Consider the following 18,657-nt stretch of genomic DNA (forward strand, 5'->3'; position numbering starts at 1 on the left):
ATTGACATATAGATCTGTTCAGGCTGGACTTTTATCAAACATGAGAAATTTGGAGCAGATTGGACGATGTGAAGTGGAGTTACAACAACTTCCTGTTTCATATTTTCGGAAAAACTTTCCGTGGAACTGACGCCAAGGACGTTCCACGAAAACTCAAAAGCTTCGCAATTTAGCATCAAAGAAGGTCTTTAGATGTCACCTACCAAATTTGAAGTTGAATTCAAATAAAAAAATTGTTTAAATCGAATTTGTAAAGTTTGGTGAGTTTTCTAGCACCGCTAGCACCTCAAAAATGCTAAAAGTAATTAGGGGGCACTGTAGAGCCAACATGCCACACCCAGACCCAATTGTGATATCAAATCGAAATACTATATACGAGTTCGAACATGGGTGCAAAGTTTTGTGAGTATTTGCTCATCTTAAAGGCCTCAAACAAGTTTGTAAAATTAAATCCATGCCATACAAAATCCAAAATGGCTGAATTCCTGTATGGCAAAAAAAAAATCAAAAAATTATTCCCAAAATGATGAGAGCAATTTCATGAACATCCAAGAAAGTTTATCCCAACATGGCGCTGCGGGACCACTGGGCTCTGGCACTGTAGAGCCCTAAAAAGCACAGCGCATCTCCTCCCGTCTAAATAAAAGCAGGATCTCTGAGGTGTTTGTGCAATTTGATGCCTTAATGATTCATGCTGGCAGCAAACAGAGAGTGTGGGCACTGAGAGGGACTTATAGAGGGCCACAAATAGAGCAGAGGAGACGGGTTTGAATTATTGATCAGGATATTCTGTGGATTTGTGACTGTGACCCCCCTCCCTCCCCACCCTGCTGCTCCACTCACATGGGCAGATCTCAAAGGGTAAAGGAAGGCAACACCATGTCAGAGCTGCGTTTTACCTCTATTGGTACAACACAGGGCAGTGTGCTGTCACCTTTGCTATATATTTTACACACAGATGTTGTCGCAGCAGATATCCTGGACATCATATAATTAAGTTTGCAGATGATACCTCCTTGTTTAGCCTATTGGAACAAGATGAAGTCAAACATGGTCCAGTTCTTAATGACTGTTGACTGGTGAGAGGCCAGATTTTAATCTGAACACATCCAAGACCAAAGAACTGATTTTAGATTTTAGACGTGATGCTCCACCACCCGCTCTATCGAGGATCAGAGGAGAGGAGAATGAGATGGTGATGGAGTAAAAGTATCTTGGTCTTATTATAGATCACAAACTCTCCTGAGACCGATGTGCCGATGCTATTTTTAAGAAGGGCCAACAGCACATTTACTTTCTTAGAAAGCTGAACTTTTTTAACATTGATAACAAAATAACTCTATTTTACAAATCTTTTATCGAAAATATCCTTTGTTATTGTTTATTGTCCAAAACCACTCACAAGAGCAAATTAGGAAAAACTGTGAAGACCTGCAGGAAAATCGTGAGGGAGCAGCAGGCTGACCTGAACCGCTGGTACCTGACCAGGCTGACTGAGAAGTCAGACAAGGTCTGCATGGATCCACTTTCAGTATAGTTCCAGCCACTCCCTTCTGGTCTGAGATATAGATACCCCAAGATCAGAACCAACCGAGCAAAAAACTCATTTAGTCCCATGACAATAACTCAATTAAACAAGATGCCGTAGCCATGGAGAGTCTGGGGAAATACACAGACTAGAGGATGTGGAATACATGGATACATAGAGGATGTGCAATTTACTCACTGTTTACTTTTATTATAACTGTTGGTATACAGTTATTGACATGTCTGCCTGGACTTTGATGATATTTATGATAGCTGCAGTGAATGATCTTGGACTATTGTTTCTGTGATGATTTTCTGATGTGCTTTTAATGTGTTTATATGTTCTGTGCTGTACCACAAATTGCCTCTCGGGGGACATTTAAGTTTTCTAAGTCTAAGTCACCTGGCAACGCAAAGCTGCTGTTCAGGAGCACCTGTGGTGGAGACGCCCCACAGGGAATAACTGAACACTGAGAAGCATTTTATCAGGTATCAACAGTGAGGTAAATCTATCTAAATTTGCATCAAACTGTACTGTTATATGTGTTTTCTAAGTCCTGTCATCCCAGTATCTCTGTTCATTACATCTGTTTGCTGTTGCAATATTTGACCACTGCGACAGCTTAAAGAAACACAGGTACTTTATTGCCTACAGCGAGTTACTGAATTAATAACGAGGCAGACAGCGCTGTAACAGAAAGGCTTTATTTTCCTCTTCCAGCTGGCTGGCCAGCACTCCCAGTTTGTCATCAGGAGGCATCAGTAAGAACATGACAGCAAATTGTCACAGGCTGTCAGAGCAGAGCAGCTATTCTGCTCCATTTTGTTGCTTTTGACGCAGAGTTGCAACGAGACACAACACGCTGACTTATTACAACTTTTATACCAATTTTGATTTAGGATACTAATGCCTTCATCAACGGCCAAAATACAATTTATTTATGCCTTACAGATCGTTATAATCCATATAAAGCATAGATGAAAAGACCTTTTGTGATGCCTGGGTGTGTCTTCTTCCCTCATAAATAAAACCTACAATAATGACATGTTGAGGGTTTTTCTACTTAACAATAAACCTTCAAGCCCACAGTTGTAAATGTCTGTAAATCTTTAACAAAACTTTCTGCCCTGATGCTCTGCAGCTTTTCTGCAGGAATTGTGGGGTCAAAAGTTCATGGGAGGAGTGAAACAGACAAAACAAACTATGTTGACAGAGGAAAGGTTTTAATTTAGGCAGTAGTACAGGATTAATTAATGATTTTTTTAACATTTTATGTATGCTTTCTTGAAAACTGTAGCTGAAAGTTTAATCTCTGTCCTCTGAGTGAAGTTTCTTCTTCTGTGGTCTAAAATAACCACTTTAGATTTTAAAAAAGCGTCATAATCAGTTACTTTATCGTCTCAACCGGCATCTTTTGAATGTACTTTGAGTCGACGCACCCCTACAGCAGAACTAAAACTAACTTTCAGCAGAGCGTGAAGGGAGTGATTAATAGTCAGAGTAAATAAAAGGCCTGTGTGTCAGTGGTGCTGGATAAAGATGTGTGTGTGTGTGCCAGTGTTACAGTAGTGCTGCACACAGCGGAAGTCTTCCACGCTGCTGACTGAGTGGCTTTGACACAAATTCCAGCTTACGCATGGGAGCACGCAGTTTCGCCTGAGCAACTGCTGCAGCCTCTCATCCGGACGATCCAGACAAATGGCACATGTGAGCTTGGACCACGGTAGCTGAAGAGGATGATGAAGGCTCAATAGGGACAAACTCTCACTTTCTGCGGACGTCTCGCTTGCTTTCCCTTCATATTGATCACTGTTTGATTGTTGCATTCTTGGCCTGAGGTGACCTGGAACCTGTCTCGCTCTGTCACTCACAGTTTAGCATAATGAGATCGATGCTGCAGGTGTGATGTGTGTTGGTTTAAAGTAAATCTCTCCGTCATAGATTAACTTAATATAAATTTACAGAACTTGTTTGTGATTCAATAATACACAGATGTCTTTGAGTCATAAATGATGAAATTTTACTTGTTTTATTTGACAGGATAAAACTTGATTTGAACGCATTTTGAAATTGTGATTTGAAGGAATCAGATTTTGGACTGTGTGGTGTTTTATTTTAGCTCTGGTAATAAAAACAGTCGTGAGTGTTGGCATAGTGATATCAACAGAAGTACAAACAGACAAATCACTTGTACAGTTTGAACTTGAGACACATCATGTACCTTTAGCTGATGTTTCTTTGGAGTGGTTCCCTACATGAAGGAGTCGCTTGATAAATCTTAGATGATTTATTTTCTCCTTCCAAAAAATATAAAACTTGAACAATCTTAGAGAGAGAGCTCAGTCTTGGGTTCTACTGCTCAGAGCTCACAGACATATGCAACCTTTTATGGCTGTGAATGAGGGACAAAAACTCAAAATAGATTCACTCTGGAAGAGACTTTCTGTAAATCAGTTTTTGATTAATCGCAGCGTCTGATAGGTTGGAGACAACTATTTATTTTTTGTCTCTGGTCAACCGTGTAATGTCCTGGTGGCTTAGACATATACGGTTTGATTCTGCACCTCATACCCCTCTCTCTTGCTTTCTTGGTCTCAACTGTCCCTATCCAATAAAGGCAAATTGCAAACAAAATAATAATAATGATAATATCTTTAAAAAATGAGTCCTTGTAAACGTGAACTTATGAAGTGTCTGTTAAGTGTGATCAAGCTGACAGTAATCAACATGAGTCACCACAGTCGGCAGAAACTGCAGTGATTTTGTTTGACACTGTCTGAATGCATAAACACCTCCAACTGTTTCGAGCCATCATGTTGTCCCTCTGAATATGAATACAGCACAAACTGCAGCCTTATTCCCAGAGGGAGTCATGCTGTGTGTGACACAGAGGAGAAAGAAAGATTGAAACTGCAGTCGAAAAGAGAAACTAGTGCTCGTCATTTTGCCTGTTTGCCAGATTTCCTCTGATACACTTTGTCAACGTTGTCACAATTTATTTTTCTTCTAGTCCTGTATGTTTAAAACAATACAGTTGTGTCTTTCGCAGTCACTGATATGAGGTGGATAATGTTACACTTACAGTATAATGACACATATATGACAGCTGCAGTCACAGAGAGAAAAAATATATCAGTATGAGTCCCTGATGACTGTGGTGATGCTGCCTGTCACAAACAATATTAATCCTCATTTCTCTCCTCCTCCACCCATCTCTCTGTTTCTAGGAGAACGCTGCGAACTGTCATCCCGCTCCGGCCGCTGCGCCCCGGGAGTCTGCAAGAACGGCGGCTCATGCGTGAACCTGCTTGTCGGCGGGTTCAAGTGCGAGTGCCCACCGGGCGGCTACGAGAAGCCCTACTGTGAGATGACCACACGCAACTTCCCTCCGCACTCCTTCCTGACCTTCAAGGGCCTCCGCCAGCGCTTCCACTTCACCCTCTCTCTCACGTAAGCACCTTCGCCTCCCCGCAACAAGCTGCATCACCTGCGCCTTTCAGTAATCTGTGAGTCACTCCTCATCCACCCCCACAACCCACTTCTGCATTTGCGCTGTCCAGCTCTCACCTCTACTGAAGTATTCTCCCCCTACCTCACATTTATGTAACCGTAATGGTGTTCAATAGCAATAATGGGATCACTGAGCAGATGAACAGCCATCTCCTGTAGAGCCACTTTGGTGTCAGATTATAGAACCTGCGCTATAAATACAGAACCGCTGCTAAAACATATTTTACATTAGAGGTGTGCATGTTGTACTGAGGTGCAGCCTGTGAGGTGTGTGTTGGTGAATGCTAAAAAGAAGGAGACTTGCATAACATGAGGATGAGTGAGCCTGATCTTCTTACAGTCAGTGTCACTGGTCACTTTGAGCTGTGAGTCAGCGCCCTTCACTACAGTCTCCCTCGCCAAGCTAAAGCCTGAGAGACATGATTGGCTCTCTGTGTCAGTCATTATGTACGTGTATGTAACGTTGTTATTGTAGTTTGGGAGTCCTAGTCATTTTTTAATAGTTAACTTCCCTTTTATTGTCAGCGTCAGGTTAGTTTAAGTAGTTTTTTTCGGGTAGAATGTCAAGTATTTGTTTAGTTTATTAGCCACTGTAGCAGCGTGGCTCTTGAGATGGTAACATCAGTCTGTCAGTCAGTTCACCACTTTGGTCCAGACTGAAAAATCTCAACATCTAGTGGTTACTGACAACATTTCCTCCAGCGCCACCAGCAGTTTGACATTTTTGATTTTTAGTGAAATATCTCACTAAAAATTGTTTGATTGGCATGAAACTTGCTATAAACATGTCATGTTTACCCTCAGGTGAACTGTATATATCTTTTCATCTAGCATCCACAAATTTATTTGTACAATACTTTGGTTTATTTACGTAAATCTCTGCAAAACTAATGACATTCCTGCTGTGTTTAGCGCTAATTAGCAAATGTTAGCGTTGTCAACACACTAAACTAAGATAGTGAACATTATACCTGCTAAACATCAACACGTTAGCATTATCATTGCTAGCAATGCTGTTTAGACTCTTAGGCCTATTTGTTTTCAGTTCTGGTTTTCTTATTTTCTGTGTCCCTGTAGCAAATATAGTCCCTGTATTCTGAGAAGGGATGTTACATTTTAATCTAGCTGTAGAGAAAAGTCAAATCAATTTCATTAAATAGCCCAAAACAACAAATAGGCTTTACAACTTATATCCTTAGACCCTCAAGGAAAAAGTCCCCTAAAAAACAAAACAGCCGCACATGTATTGCGTAAGACAATACATCACAAACTCTTCTTAAATGTATTTGCCTTGTTCTCCTCTTCAATTCATCTTTAACTATTATAAAGGTAGGGGCTTGATTGCATGTTACACTAAAGGAAAACACTTGCAGACTCAAAAGAAATCTCAGTTCAGTCAATTTTCAGACAAGACTTTTCTCTGAAGAATTTATGACATAAGAAGTGCAAACAGCGATGTCAGTGAAAGCGCTGGCAATTTCCCTGAAAGCTGGAGGTGCTATTTCATGCCATAATTAGCATTTAGTAAAAATAGCAAAGATTTGAGCCCAAGGTTCCTTCTCTTTCATACACAGCACAAAAAGAAAAAGCCAACCTGCCACCATCTCATGTAAATTTCATTACTTTGGTTTTGAAACTAGACAAGATAGTTTTAGTCGAGTCTTTTTCAAGGTTTCATTTCTGTTTTTATTTCACTTTATGCATGTGCCTCTAGTTAGTTTTTCTTGCACCAAATGGTTCCACGGAGTGTCAGAATTTATTATTATTTATACATTTATTATTACTAATTGTGATGCAGGTGAAGCAGGTTGAGGCTGAAACTGAAGCTGAAGGTGGTTGATCATTTGGAGTTGGATTTTGAAATGAGCAGATGAGCTGTGAATGCTGAACACATGCAAAGACAGCAGGAATCCTCCACGTGATGAAATGTAATCAACGATAAAAGCCGTCCGTTCTGTTTGATATCTGTCACAACAAGTGACAACAAGTATCACCTCTCGCATGGTATCACAGGGAATGTGTCCTGCCATTTTGCTGTACTTATTGTGATGTTTGTCGCCTTAGACGCGCTTGGCAGGGGTTGACACTCACAATGGCTGCCGGTGGAATATAATATCTCCCTTGTGAGCCTTATGGGCTCGGCCCTTCCTTGAGCGAGGTTCAGATGACAGCCTTTTTTGATGGAGAACTGCTCAGACCAGTTTTGAAAGCGGTCTACATTTCATTGGCAGGTCAAAGAAGCTGTGAAGTAGCTGCTGTGTAAAAGGTGCCGATACTCAGAGCTCGAGGCAGGTGAGGTCAACAAGTAGCTCTGTTACCTGAGCCTGCACTGATCAGGTTTCTCTCAGAAAGAGCTTCTGTTATGATGAGCGGCTCAGGATGTCTATCTTGTTTACTCAAGAGTGACGGCTAATTTTAGGTATCATTCTGGCAGATATTTGGCTGTGGAGCTCTGCAATTAAGGATTAGATTTCACAAAAAAGTACATAGTGCTATGGGATTAGCACTGCATCAATTTAAACAGATTATGGTGATGGATCTTGAAGTTTCTAATATTCTGTGTGACTGAACTGATGTGTGGGTTAGGTGTGGGTCACGGTTCAACCTATACAAAAGTCTACAGCCATGCTTGCAGCTCAGTATGCTAGCATACTCGCAATGACAATGCTAACATGAAGATTAACAGGTATAATGTTCACCATGTTCACTGTCTGAATTTAGGGTTAAATGTTTGTTAATTAACACTAAACACAAAGTACAGATGAGGCTGATGGGAATGGAAATTATATTACATACATTACCTTTCATATATATATATATATATATATATAGGTCCTGAGATTAAACAATTAGTCGATTTAATTGATCAGTCAATTTACAGAAAAATAATCTACAGTGATTTTACAGTGATAATTGATTAATCATTTAAGTCATTTTTCAAGCAGAAATGTCAGACTCTCTCTGGTTCCAGCTTCTCACATGTGAGAATGATTTCTCTTTAATATCATTGTAAACTGAATATCTTGAATTTCTTCAGCAGTTGAATAAACTAAAACCAATGTGTCCTTGTAGGGCTTTAGGAAATTGTGATTCTCACAAATGTTTATTTTTCCACAATTTTCTGACATTTTACTAACCAAACAATTGATCAATTAGTTGAAAAAGTAATCGTAAGATTAATCAATAATGAAAATGATTATTAGTTGCAGCCCTAATTTGGTCATAAACCAAAGTATTGCTAGTGGCGCTAGATTGTTAAAGAGTAAGAAGTTAAAGAAGAAGTTAAAGAGTAAATCTGGCAATTTTCTATATTTCTCTTATTGTCAACAAATCTCATGTGCAGAGCCAAACCAACAATGAACTCATCGTACTTACAAGTATTGTGTGTGTATCCAAAGCCTGATATATTGTATTCATCTGTGCCATCAAGCTCTGTTGTCCAAAAACTATTAAAAACACAAAAATGAGTCACACTGCTGCTCTGGGTGACATGTTCCATGAAGAGTTTGGGTACGTTAGTTTGTTTAGTCCAAAGACTAATAACAACAATCATGTTTTCAGTCTCCTACATATCACGACCTCTTGGCTCTGTACTAAAGTTATTTACAATGTACAATGTAGCAATGCAGCACCTATGTGTAAGTAGGATGAGTTCGTTGTTGGTTTGGTTCTACACATGAGATTTGTTGACAATAAGAAAAATACAGAAAATCGCCAGTTTTACCCTTTAAGGGATCACCAAAGTCATTATAATTCATCCTTAGGGGAATGTGTACTAAATTTAACAGTAATCCATCCAAGTAGCTGTTGAGATATTTCCCACAAAACCACAAATGTAAACCTAATAGTGACACTAGAAGAAAAGTCAATGGATCACCAAATTCATTAGGATTCATCTTCGTGGAAACATGAACGTCTGCACAAAATTTCACAGCAATCCATCCAGTAAGTTGGTGAGATATAACAGTCTGAACCAAAGTGATGGACGCCAATAAGTGTTTCCTTGAACACATCCTCTTTCTGTAGCCTTACTTCACACTTACATGTTGTAAAATCAATAGAGGTCTAATTTTTTTTCCTCCCTGCTGGACACATCTCATGCTTTTCAGCGTGTTATCATAGCGTGACACGGTTCCCTACATAAGGACAGACTGGTTGTTATTTTTACTGATGGGTGCCTAATGTGACACGCAATGATGCCAGTTGAATCAGTGTTTAGTTCCAGCTGATTACTCTCATAGCTCAGAGGACTCAGGGGGGCAATGTGGAGAATCCTTTTAAATCGATACGTCAAAGACGAGAGGGCTGCTGCGGAGTAATAGACTCTGGATTGTAATACTAGTTGACGTTCTGTATTTTGCACTGAATATATAGAAGCCGTCGGACTGCTCTGTCTGTGTTCTGTCTCTACTTTTATCATCAGTTGGAGCATCGGCATCCTCTTTCCTCCGAGGTCATGATTATCCTTTTTCTCAGTAAGCAGGTCAGCGGTGCCGCGCCCCCTGGCTCCTCTTCAGCTCAAGAATATTGCACAAACAGCATCACATACAGTAAAACCTCAGACCCTGAGGACTAAATGAAGGGTTGGGGTGGGGGGGCGGCTGCTCATGTTGTCTGAGAGCATCCATAGAAATCTGGAGTTGTGAATGACATCTCTTCTTTTAAAAAAAAAAAAAAAAAAACAGCTTACATGGAGGCTGGAGCTGAATTCAGGCTGAGAAAAACAGTTAATGCACCAGAAAGTCACACTAATTGATTGTTTCAGAACCAGATTGAGATTGATCTTTTTGAAATAATGATTAATTAGTCCTTTTGAGGAAAATTTAAGCTGCATGTTAATGGAGTAAACAACCAGAAAACACAGACACTAGTAAGTCTCACATGCTTTTCAGTTGGCAGATGTGCACAGGAGACTCATTGTTTAGTCCCCGGTGGGACTGATAATGAATAAATCCAGTGGTTAGTGCTTGTTTTTTTTCATTATAACACACTTTCACACATGCCAGTGACCTATTTCCACAAGATCAGATTTACGACCACAGACCACAGCTGACAGGTAAAATGTGATATTTTTAAACATGTGCTCCACCGCATAGTTTGATGCCAGGTAGAGAGCGAGGCACCGTCGGCGGTCTGGTCCCAGAGTTGAAATATGTGCGTTCGGATATATTAAAATGTGCATTAATATGCGAGGATCATTAAACAAGGCACTAGACACTTTGGTTTCACCATCAAGAAACAAAAAGAAATGTGAAACTGAGGTTGTGGTTACAGCAGTGGCAGCTGTCTGTGTTCTTCCTCTATGAGAAAATATATGTTGAAGCTGTCATTGTCATTACTCTGAACTGTCTTTTCCTACGTGCTTCTTCTTTACTTGCGGTCATGCGTTCCTCCGCGCTGCTGCTTTGACATTGCCCTAGTTTTCTAGTCTCTGTTTTGCAGTGTGTCGTTTAATGTGGCTCAGTGATGTCTATTCACAGCGTGCCGTTTCCGTATGTCTTGGCTGTGTCATTGGTCGTATCTGTGCTGCAAATATGACTCTTTTTTTTTTTCTTTTTCTTTTCTCCGTCTTGGCCTTGCGCTCATGATTAACCTCATTATTTGTTCAGTGATCTTTGCAAAAGCTCAGCATTGTTAAATCTTGATCTCATCCTCACGACTGTAAGTTACATGGCGTTACTGTGTGTGTGTGTGTATAAGAGCAGTCCAGTGTGAAAGGAAAGCATGTTGAATGTGAGGGTATAGTTGTTCTTGGGTGTCTTTACAGTATGGATATTTTTAAATAGGTCAAACCCACTGCCCTCTTTCTTTTCTCTGTTAACATGAATTACGGCGAGCGGCATCTGCTTTTGCACAGCACTCATGTCATCTGGTATCCTTATGTTGTATGTCCTTATGGCTGATGTTATTCTATATTTTTGTTACTTTCAACAAATTCCATGAAAATACTTTCTCTCAACACTTTCTGATTTTTCTACCCTGTTTCTGGCACTTTCTGTTCACTCTTACTGAAGATGCTTTTTAAATATGTAGTTTAATGTTTAGAAAAAGCTCAGTCATTCCCTAAAACAGCGGGGCACTGTCGTTTTTAGGAAATGTTACTTAAACTGGAGTGAACGGGGCATTTTTTTTGGTGACTATTTTCTGGGGCGGATGAATACACATTTGGAACTTTTGTGAGTATTTACAACAACAGGACGGTGTATGTGGTGTATCCCAAAATAGAAAGCAGTGCACATGTTCATAGCAATGAAGGAAACTGTCATCTACACTGACGATACTTGTTAGAAGGACAAACCAGTGGTTGTTTTGGCCTTTTTGTGGGATTTGTTGACAGTTTAAAAAAAAGAAATGTCATCAGCCTTCCCTCAAATAAATATGTTATCAGTGATGAGCTTATGCAGTGAATAAAAATTAAATAGAATAGTTTTTTGTTTTTTTTTTCAGATTTGCCACCAAAGAGCCCAACGGTTTGTTACTCTACAACGGCCGCTTCAATGAGAAACACGACTTCATCGCCATGGAAATCATCAATGAACAGATACAGCTCACCTTCTCTGCAGGTAGGACAGTTATTTGTTTATTTAACCGTAATCACTATGACCTTCTGTGAAATGTTTTTTCCCCTTCATATCATTTTTGGACAAAGTGCCGTGGAGTAATTCACACCTTTGATTGCTTTCCAGGTGAGACCAAGACTACAGTTTCACCGTTCGTCCTCGGAGGTGTGAGTGACGGCCAGTGGCACATGGTGGAGGTCCACTACTACAACAAGGTACGACTCAGAATATATCATGAGAACATATATATATCTAGAGACTGGTTTATGATCAGCAGCCACTTACTGGTACACGAGTGAAGTTTACCTGTTAATTTCCTTCTTTTAATTATACAATAGCTGACATGCCTTTAAGGTTAGATCTGTCTGCACTCATCAGGTGTGGCAGTGTGATACCAGACATACTGAAGACATGCAGAGTTAAATCAGGTCACAGGTTTCACCCACTATAGACAACAGACAGTGTAGACAACTGACATACTTCCCCATTAAAAAAGCTGTTGTTTAAGACTTCCATAGAGGAATAACTGTAGTGGGTGTAAACCAGAGCGTAGACTGGAAACCCTGAGCTGTGTAAGTTTGCTGTTGTGCCTCTTCAGTGCTGCTGCTCTGTCAGACTAAAGAATCAGTGCTGACAGGCTGATGATCTGGAAGAGAGCCAACGTGCCAACTAGACACTGATGAAGGGAGAGACTCAGACGAGAGAGGGAGGGGAGAGGAGGGGTGGTGATTGACTGAAAGCCACAGAGCGTGTTATTACAGACATGCTCAGATCGGACTAAATATGTTTCGACTAATACATTTCTCTTTACGAGCATCACAACAACTCAATCAGTGAGGAATGTATGGAGCTGTTTGTCTCTGTACTTTCCCACTCCCACCCGGGACACACAACACACAGGATGTCACATTTTAGTCTATTGAGGAAGTCACTTTGCATCATAAAGATGTTGCCAGGCAACATCCCCGCCGGGAACATTTTCTATTCAGTGTCTATGATAACACGGCCCTGTCAGATTTTAGCCAGCAGAAGTGATGAACGGGGAGAATCTTGTCGACTTTTGGGTGTAAACTTGTTGGTTCTTTGCCAGTGAGACATTATAGTCTCATTAATCAAGTCGGGCACAAAATCCGATGAGTCTCTGATTCTCTTATTGTTGCTCTGACCTGGCAGTTTTCTATCTGTAGGTGTTTGAGGATGACTCTGTCCTTTCAATGTGAGGATTGCGTGTACAGTACCAGCACTAGAGCAGATTTTCTGACAGTTACATGTGTCGTCATTATATTGACTACATAACATAGTTTTTGTACTAAACATCTCCAGTGTGTCAGGCTCCTTCTCCAGTCGTAGCTGAACTAATCCTCGCCACATCCTGTGAGTCACTGAGGTAGAAACGTGGCTCCTCCCTCTGGAGGTATCCCACGGTGGCCCGCTCTGACCCGTCCCTGTCCGCAGGGGGTGGGGCAGGGTGAGGCGGGGATGGGGAGGGGGACATTTTAGATTGAAATGTGGCTTTCAGGGAAGTGGGGGACTGTGGAGAATGGCAATGACCGCTGCCTTTGTGTTAGGCCCGGCTTCCTTTGGGACCATGGGCAGTGAATGATGCGGCCCCGGGGAAGGTGCCCCTCTCTCTCTGTTCTCCGACGAGGACAGAAAAGCGGAGCAGGAGAGGAGCGAAAGGAGGGTAAAGAAAAGCAGAGAGAAGTATTGACTCGGGCTTTGAACGGGGACGCCGCGCTTCAGGGCCGACCCCTCTTGTTGCTATGGTTTTTCCAGTCAATCTTAGATCCCATATTTGTGTTGCTCACTGCCATGCTCCTCCCCGCTCAACTCCTGTCAACCTCTGTGACAGGGAACTCATATTCCCATAATCCCCTGTAGCGTCGGGTGAGAGTGGGTGTTTAATGTGGTCCTGAGCAAATATGTACGTTCCAATCAGCGCTGACAGGACGGGGTTTTGTGCGGCAGAGAGACGTCCTGACAGACAGTCATTAATGGAGAGTCAACAGCCGTGACTGATGACAGCAGAGGTCAGTGAAAGGAGCGTCCAATATGGAGCGTTGCCTGTTTCAGGCCTTTCACAGCGAAGGGAAAACCGTGGAAAAGAGCATGTCGGATGATTTCACCTTTGGCAAATTCACACGGCATGTTTGCTTGTTTCATCATCAACAAATTTGCAACAAATTGGCCTCAAAGAGCATCAACTAGAAAAATAAAAGCCACCTCCTGTGTCTGTTTCCATCTGCTAAACATTTCAGTGTTGGATATTGAGGACAGGACCTGTTGTACTTGACTGACAACTTGTCAAAAATAATTTAACACTTCAAATATCTTGGTACAGTTGTGAACTGCCAGTTGAGCTCTGAAAATACTAACCGTATCTCTGAGAAAAGCACGTCTTCATCTTCTTATGTGACTCATCAGCTTTCCAGTGAGTCAGTCAACATCCACTTGACATCATGGTTATGTCACATGATCCACAAATTGAGGAGTAATCTGGCTAGAATGTTTGGAATGGACAACAAAATATTAAAATATATTAAGATGTTAAAATAAAATATTTTTGATGGAATAATTGGACATTTTGGGAAATACACTTATATGGTTTCTTGCCTGTAGTTAGATGAGAAGCTCAATATCACTTTAAGGGCTGTACAGTAAATGTACAGCTACAGCTAGCAGCTAATTAGCTTAGCTTAGCACAAAGACTGGATACTATGAGAGTATAGTATCAATCCTCTCTGCAAGAAAGCTAAACAATAAAGTTTTATTCTATCGCTCTTTTCTATGTCGCACATATTTCAGTAATACAACAACAGCACAGCGAGATGTTTCTGTTCCTAACCCTAACCCTTCTGAGGTCCCTAAAACATCCAAAAACATTTTTTCGGTGACAAGATATATACACACATAGACATATAAAATGGATTACTTCTCCCTTAGGTGTTTTATAATCCCCCTATAATTACTTCTTTCTTATTTTACCCTTCTTATATTAATTTCTTTTTCAAAGTCCATAACCAACACTCTCAAGCTAGCTTGAGGAGGAACTTGTTGCTCGTGCATATTTGAGTACTCACACAGTGCCAATGGCCCCTAACCGAACCCAAACCCTAACCTCCTGTCTCGAGTTGTGACACAGTTCATGTGAGGTGTTGAGAGAAGGCAGACAGATGAAGGGTTATAATCGGCCTCATCCTATTCATATCACTGACACGCTGATCCCAAGACACAAAGTGAGTGCAGGAATTTAACGAACTGCAGCCTCTCAGTTACAGAGTCACATTATTAAAGGCTCGCAGAGATTTAATCTAATCTGCTCAATGAAAAAATCATCTGAGAGAAATTAAATGGTGGCTGTGCCTTGGACTGAAATTATATTTGTCATGACTGTATTGCTTGACGAAGTGCGGTTTGTATTAATAAAAGTCCTGTGACAGAGCCGCTAAAGACTGTGTGTCTATAGCTGGGCGTCGCTTCTCCGAGCTTTTAAATTAAGGGATCAGACAGCCAGCAGAGACATGAGGAAATTATCATTCCTGAGGTTCAATCTATTTTAGTTTAACCTCACAGAGAACTAAATAGCCAGACAATAAAAACAGACACCTTATGTGTGTATTCAAGCCATCAGTAATGAAGCCCATTCTTCATATCATCTCTGCACATGAGACGAGCTAATTCCTGCTAAATCCCGTCTGACCAGCTGACAGCTCAGCAGCCCGTCCACCCCGCAGGCGGCCGAGTCGGTCAGCTGTGTGAGGGCGGTCACTGCAACACCAGCTCGAACCCACACTTAGGGTTAATATGAGCTCTACATGACCTCAGAGAAGCTGCCCGGTTTGAAAAGAGGTCGTGACCTTTTATTGACAGGATCATTATTCTCTCCCCCGCAGACCCCTCCCCCTTTTGTTGCTCCCCCTCATTGATTTCTCAAACAATGAAGAAGATCCTTTGTCAACAGGCATGATGTCCTGCAGAGAGCAAGCCCTTCTCGTGTGTGTGTGTGTGTGTGTGTGTGTGTGTGTGTGTTTGCATGTGCGTGTCTGCCTTTAGCTCTAGCTGTTGTGATATGAATTATTAAAATGCTCAACAACAGTTGAAATGAGCAAGCTGGAGCTGAACGGGAAATGAACCAAGTGTGATGCCATAGGTTATTTGACTGTTGTTTCCCACTTTCAAAGCTCCAGTTTTTAATCTGGCTCATAAAACTACATACAGCTCAGCACTTGCTGAGATTCCCAGAAGTTTTTGTGCTGCTTTATGGATTAATCCTTTATTAGAAGCTGCAGAATAATGAGATATTTTCATAACAGCCTATTTCTGAGTCCTATTTATAAATACTGAGTGACCAAAAATACTTCAGTGTCTTAAAAATAGCAGCGTGGCACTACTGGTTTTTGTTTCTTCTGTGTTTCATGGTCTTTATGCTGACAAATCTTTTGGGAATTCTTTAAATGAATTTAATACTATAGGATGAAAAAAACTGTTATTTGTCCATCTAAATTAATCTATTTGTACTGTTTCTACTGCACTCATCCAGATCCTTGTGCATACTGATGAAACCTCTTAAAATAAAACTGTAATATTGGTCGAAGACAGAAGCAGTGTTCTCTCAAAGCACACATCAAAAACACAAAAATCATAGATCATTACATTCTTAATACTTGTTCCATAATTTATCTTGATATTCATGAGTTTGTCTCTCTCTCCACAGCCCATCTTAAACCAGGCCGGCCTGCCGCAGGGCCCCTCGGACCAGAAGGTCGTGGTAGTGACGGTGGACAACTGCGACTCTTCTGTGGCTCTGAGGTTTGGTCACATGATCGGAAACTACACCTGCTCGGCTCAGGGCAGCCAATCAGGATCCAAAAAGTGAGCAGTTCTTTCATTAGGAAATAAAGGATCCTCCCTTGTTAAAGTAAAAGAATTCTATAAATAATTTGCTCTTTGCTTTTCATATTCGCTCATTACTTCTGTATTGACTTCAATAATTTAATTGATTCCTTTGCAGCCGTCTCATTAAGTAAGAGAGTAAACTTGTTATGAAATGAAGTTGCACATCTCCAGGGTGTTAGCTAAGCTTAGCTTTTTTTCTTTATTGAGATGTTTATCCTTCTTTACTGTTTTCATCTCTAGGGGGAAAAATAACACTGCAAAACTATTTCTGTGATGAATTTTTTATGCGTTTTTTTCCCCCCTGTGTTAGTGTTGACGATGTTTTTTTGGGGAGGCAGGCAGAGCAAAAACTCCAGAATGAGTAAATGTTTGTGTGTTTTGTGTCATCAGATCGCTGGACCTGACTGGCCCTCTGCTCCTCGGGGGGATCCCCAAGCTCCCAGAAGACTTTCCTGTTCTCAACCACCAGTTCGTGGGCTGCATGAAGAACCTGCGTATCGACAACCAGCACATTGACATGGCCAGCTTCATTGCTAACAATGGCACTATGCCAGGTATGCGGCTTTTTGACCTGCTGTTTGGCGTCTAAATCAGTTTATCCTTTACTTTATCTCTTAAAACTGTGACTGTACTGCAGTCAAACAATGTTTACTGTTAGAGCAGCCGAGTGAGAGAGACGGGCACAGCAAAGAAAATAACACTGATTGTAATGAGCACAGCAGGGAAGTAGAGTCAGAGGGAAATGATCACTGTACCTGCTATGAATACTTTATTACCCTCTGACTCGTTACTAATTTGATGAAATAATGAGGTTGGATAGATCAAACGGATAGATAGTCCTCTCATTTTCTCCCTCTTCTAGGATGCTCTGCCAAAAGATATTTCTGCAACAACAACCCATGTCTGAACGGAGGAACCTGTGTGAACCTGTGGGGCTCCTTCAGCTGCGATTGCCCGCTCGGATTTGGAGGTCGAAACTGCGAAAGAGGTGAGTAGAAAAGTCTGGTTCATCAGGCTGGGAGCGCTCAGTCATGAGAGGAGAGCCGACATGGATTTGTCTTCAGTTTTGACCCAAGACTGTCCGTCTTTGTGAATTGAGTATGAAGCTGTCATCCATCAGGTCGATTATAAGCAGAGCAGAAACAGTAACAGAAGCTCCTGAATGCAGAAACTGGTGCGTTTTTATTTAAAAATAAAAACCCAAAAGCGTTTTAAAATAGCTTTGTTCAGTGGAGTCATTGCTGCTTTCTGGGAATCCTGAGACTTGATTTTAGACATGGATAGTCTACACTAGAGTAGTTTAAATGTCAAATGTCTGTCAGAATCAGCATCAAGTGTGAGTATCAAACTGGTTGAGGGGGAGTTTTTCTCTGGCTTAGATGATGTTGAACCCCTTTAACACTATTTCTTAAACGAACTCTGAGTTTTGTAGACATACAGTACGTAGCTTCAGTTTCTGTCCCTGTGTTCTCCGGTGTCTGTTTTTGTTCCACCTGATACGCTGCAGCTGTTTTCTGTGCTGATTTATGGTTTACAGCAATTTGAGAAGAGACAGAGGAAGAGAAACGAGCCATGTAAGAGGGTAACCAACAAAAAGAAACATATTTGTTTTTAGTAGTAGAACAAGTGAAGAGGAAGATTTATTTGAGTGAGCTTTACATTTCTTTTCATGCAGATCAGAAATTAAAGGAGGTGTGAGAAGTCGCTTTGCAGTGAAGTAGAGATGGATGTTTGAATAAGGACTGGTTTGTTGCATAGAGCGCCCAAATCTGAAGAAAAAATATGAGGATGGGAGTGTAGAAGTGGGACATAATGCAGTGTGATTACATGTTATCACATTATTTGCATTTTCTCCCCTTTTGCATCTCACTCCTCTCCACAGCCAACGATGACATCCTCAAGTTTATTAGCCGCCACTAATCGATCATTTGGATCCGGGCGACTCAGGTGCTTTTTTTCACTTCCCACAGGGACGGCTTAATGAGAGCGAAACTGATGCACATCAGGGGCAACGTGTCCTTTCATGTCACCTCCTTGATGTGTGAAAGGGCCAGAAAGCTTCTCTTTCAGAGAACATGTGGACCCTGGAGTCAGAACACGGGCGCAGTGACGCTGAAGTGGAAATGAGGCAACTTAACAATCACACCAAAAGATGTGAAAATC

General features: G+C 41.2%; 1 protein-coding gene across 2 annotated transcripts in view; it reads left to right on the forward strand.

Annotated features, from left to right (window-relative positions):
- celsr2 (cadherin, EGF LAG seven-pass G-type receptor 2) overlaps positions 1-18,657 on the forward strand; it is a 61,576-nt gene that overhangs the window by 27,772 nt on the left and 15,147 nt on the right. For both annotated transcript variants that reach the window (XM_044347893.1, XM_044347894.1), the window contains exons 3-8: positions 4,756-4,978; positions 11,486-11,601; positions 11,725-11,813; positions 16,313-16,470; positions 16,885-17,048; positions 17,357-17,482. In XM_044347893.1, coding sequence (XP_044203828.1) covers positions 4,756-4,978; positions 11,486-11,601; positions 11,725-11,813; positions 16,313-16,470; positions 16,885-17,048; positions 17,357-17,482 — 876 coding nt within the window. The remainder of the gene's footprint in view (positions 1-4,755; positions 4,979-11,485; positions 11,602-11,724; positions 11,814-16,312; positions 16,471-16,884; positions 17,049-17,356; positions 17,483-18,657) is intronic.

This window comes from Thunnus albacares, chromosome 4, assembly GCF_914725855.1.
Source record: "Thunnus albacares chromosome 4, fThuAlb1.1, whole genome shotgun sequence".
Classification (NCBI taxonomy): domain Eukaryota; kingdom Metazoa; phylum Chordata; class Actinopteri; order Scombriformes; family Scombridae; genus Thunnus; species Thunnus albacares.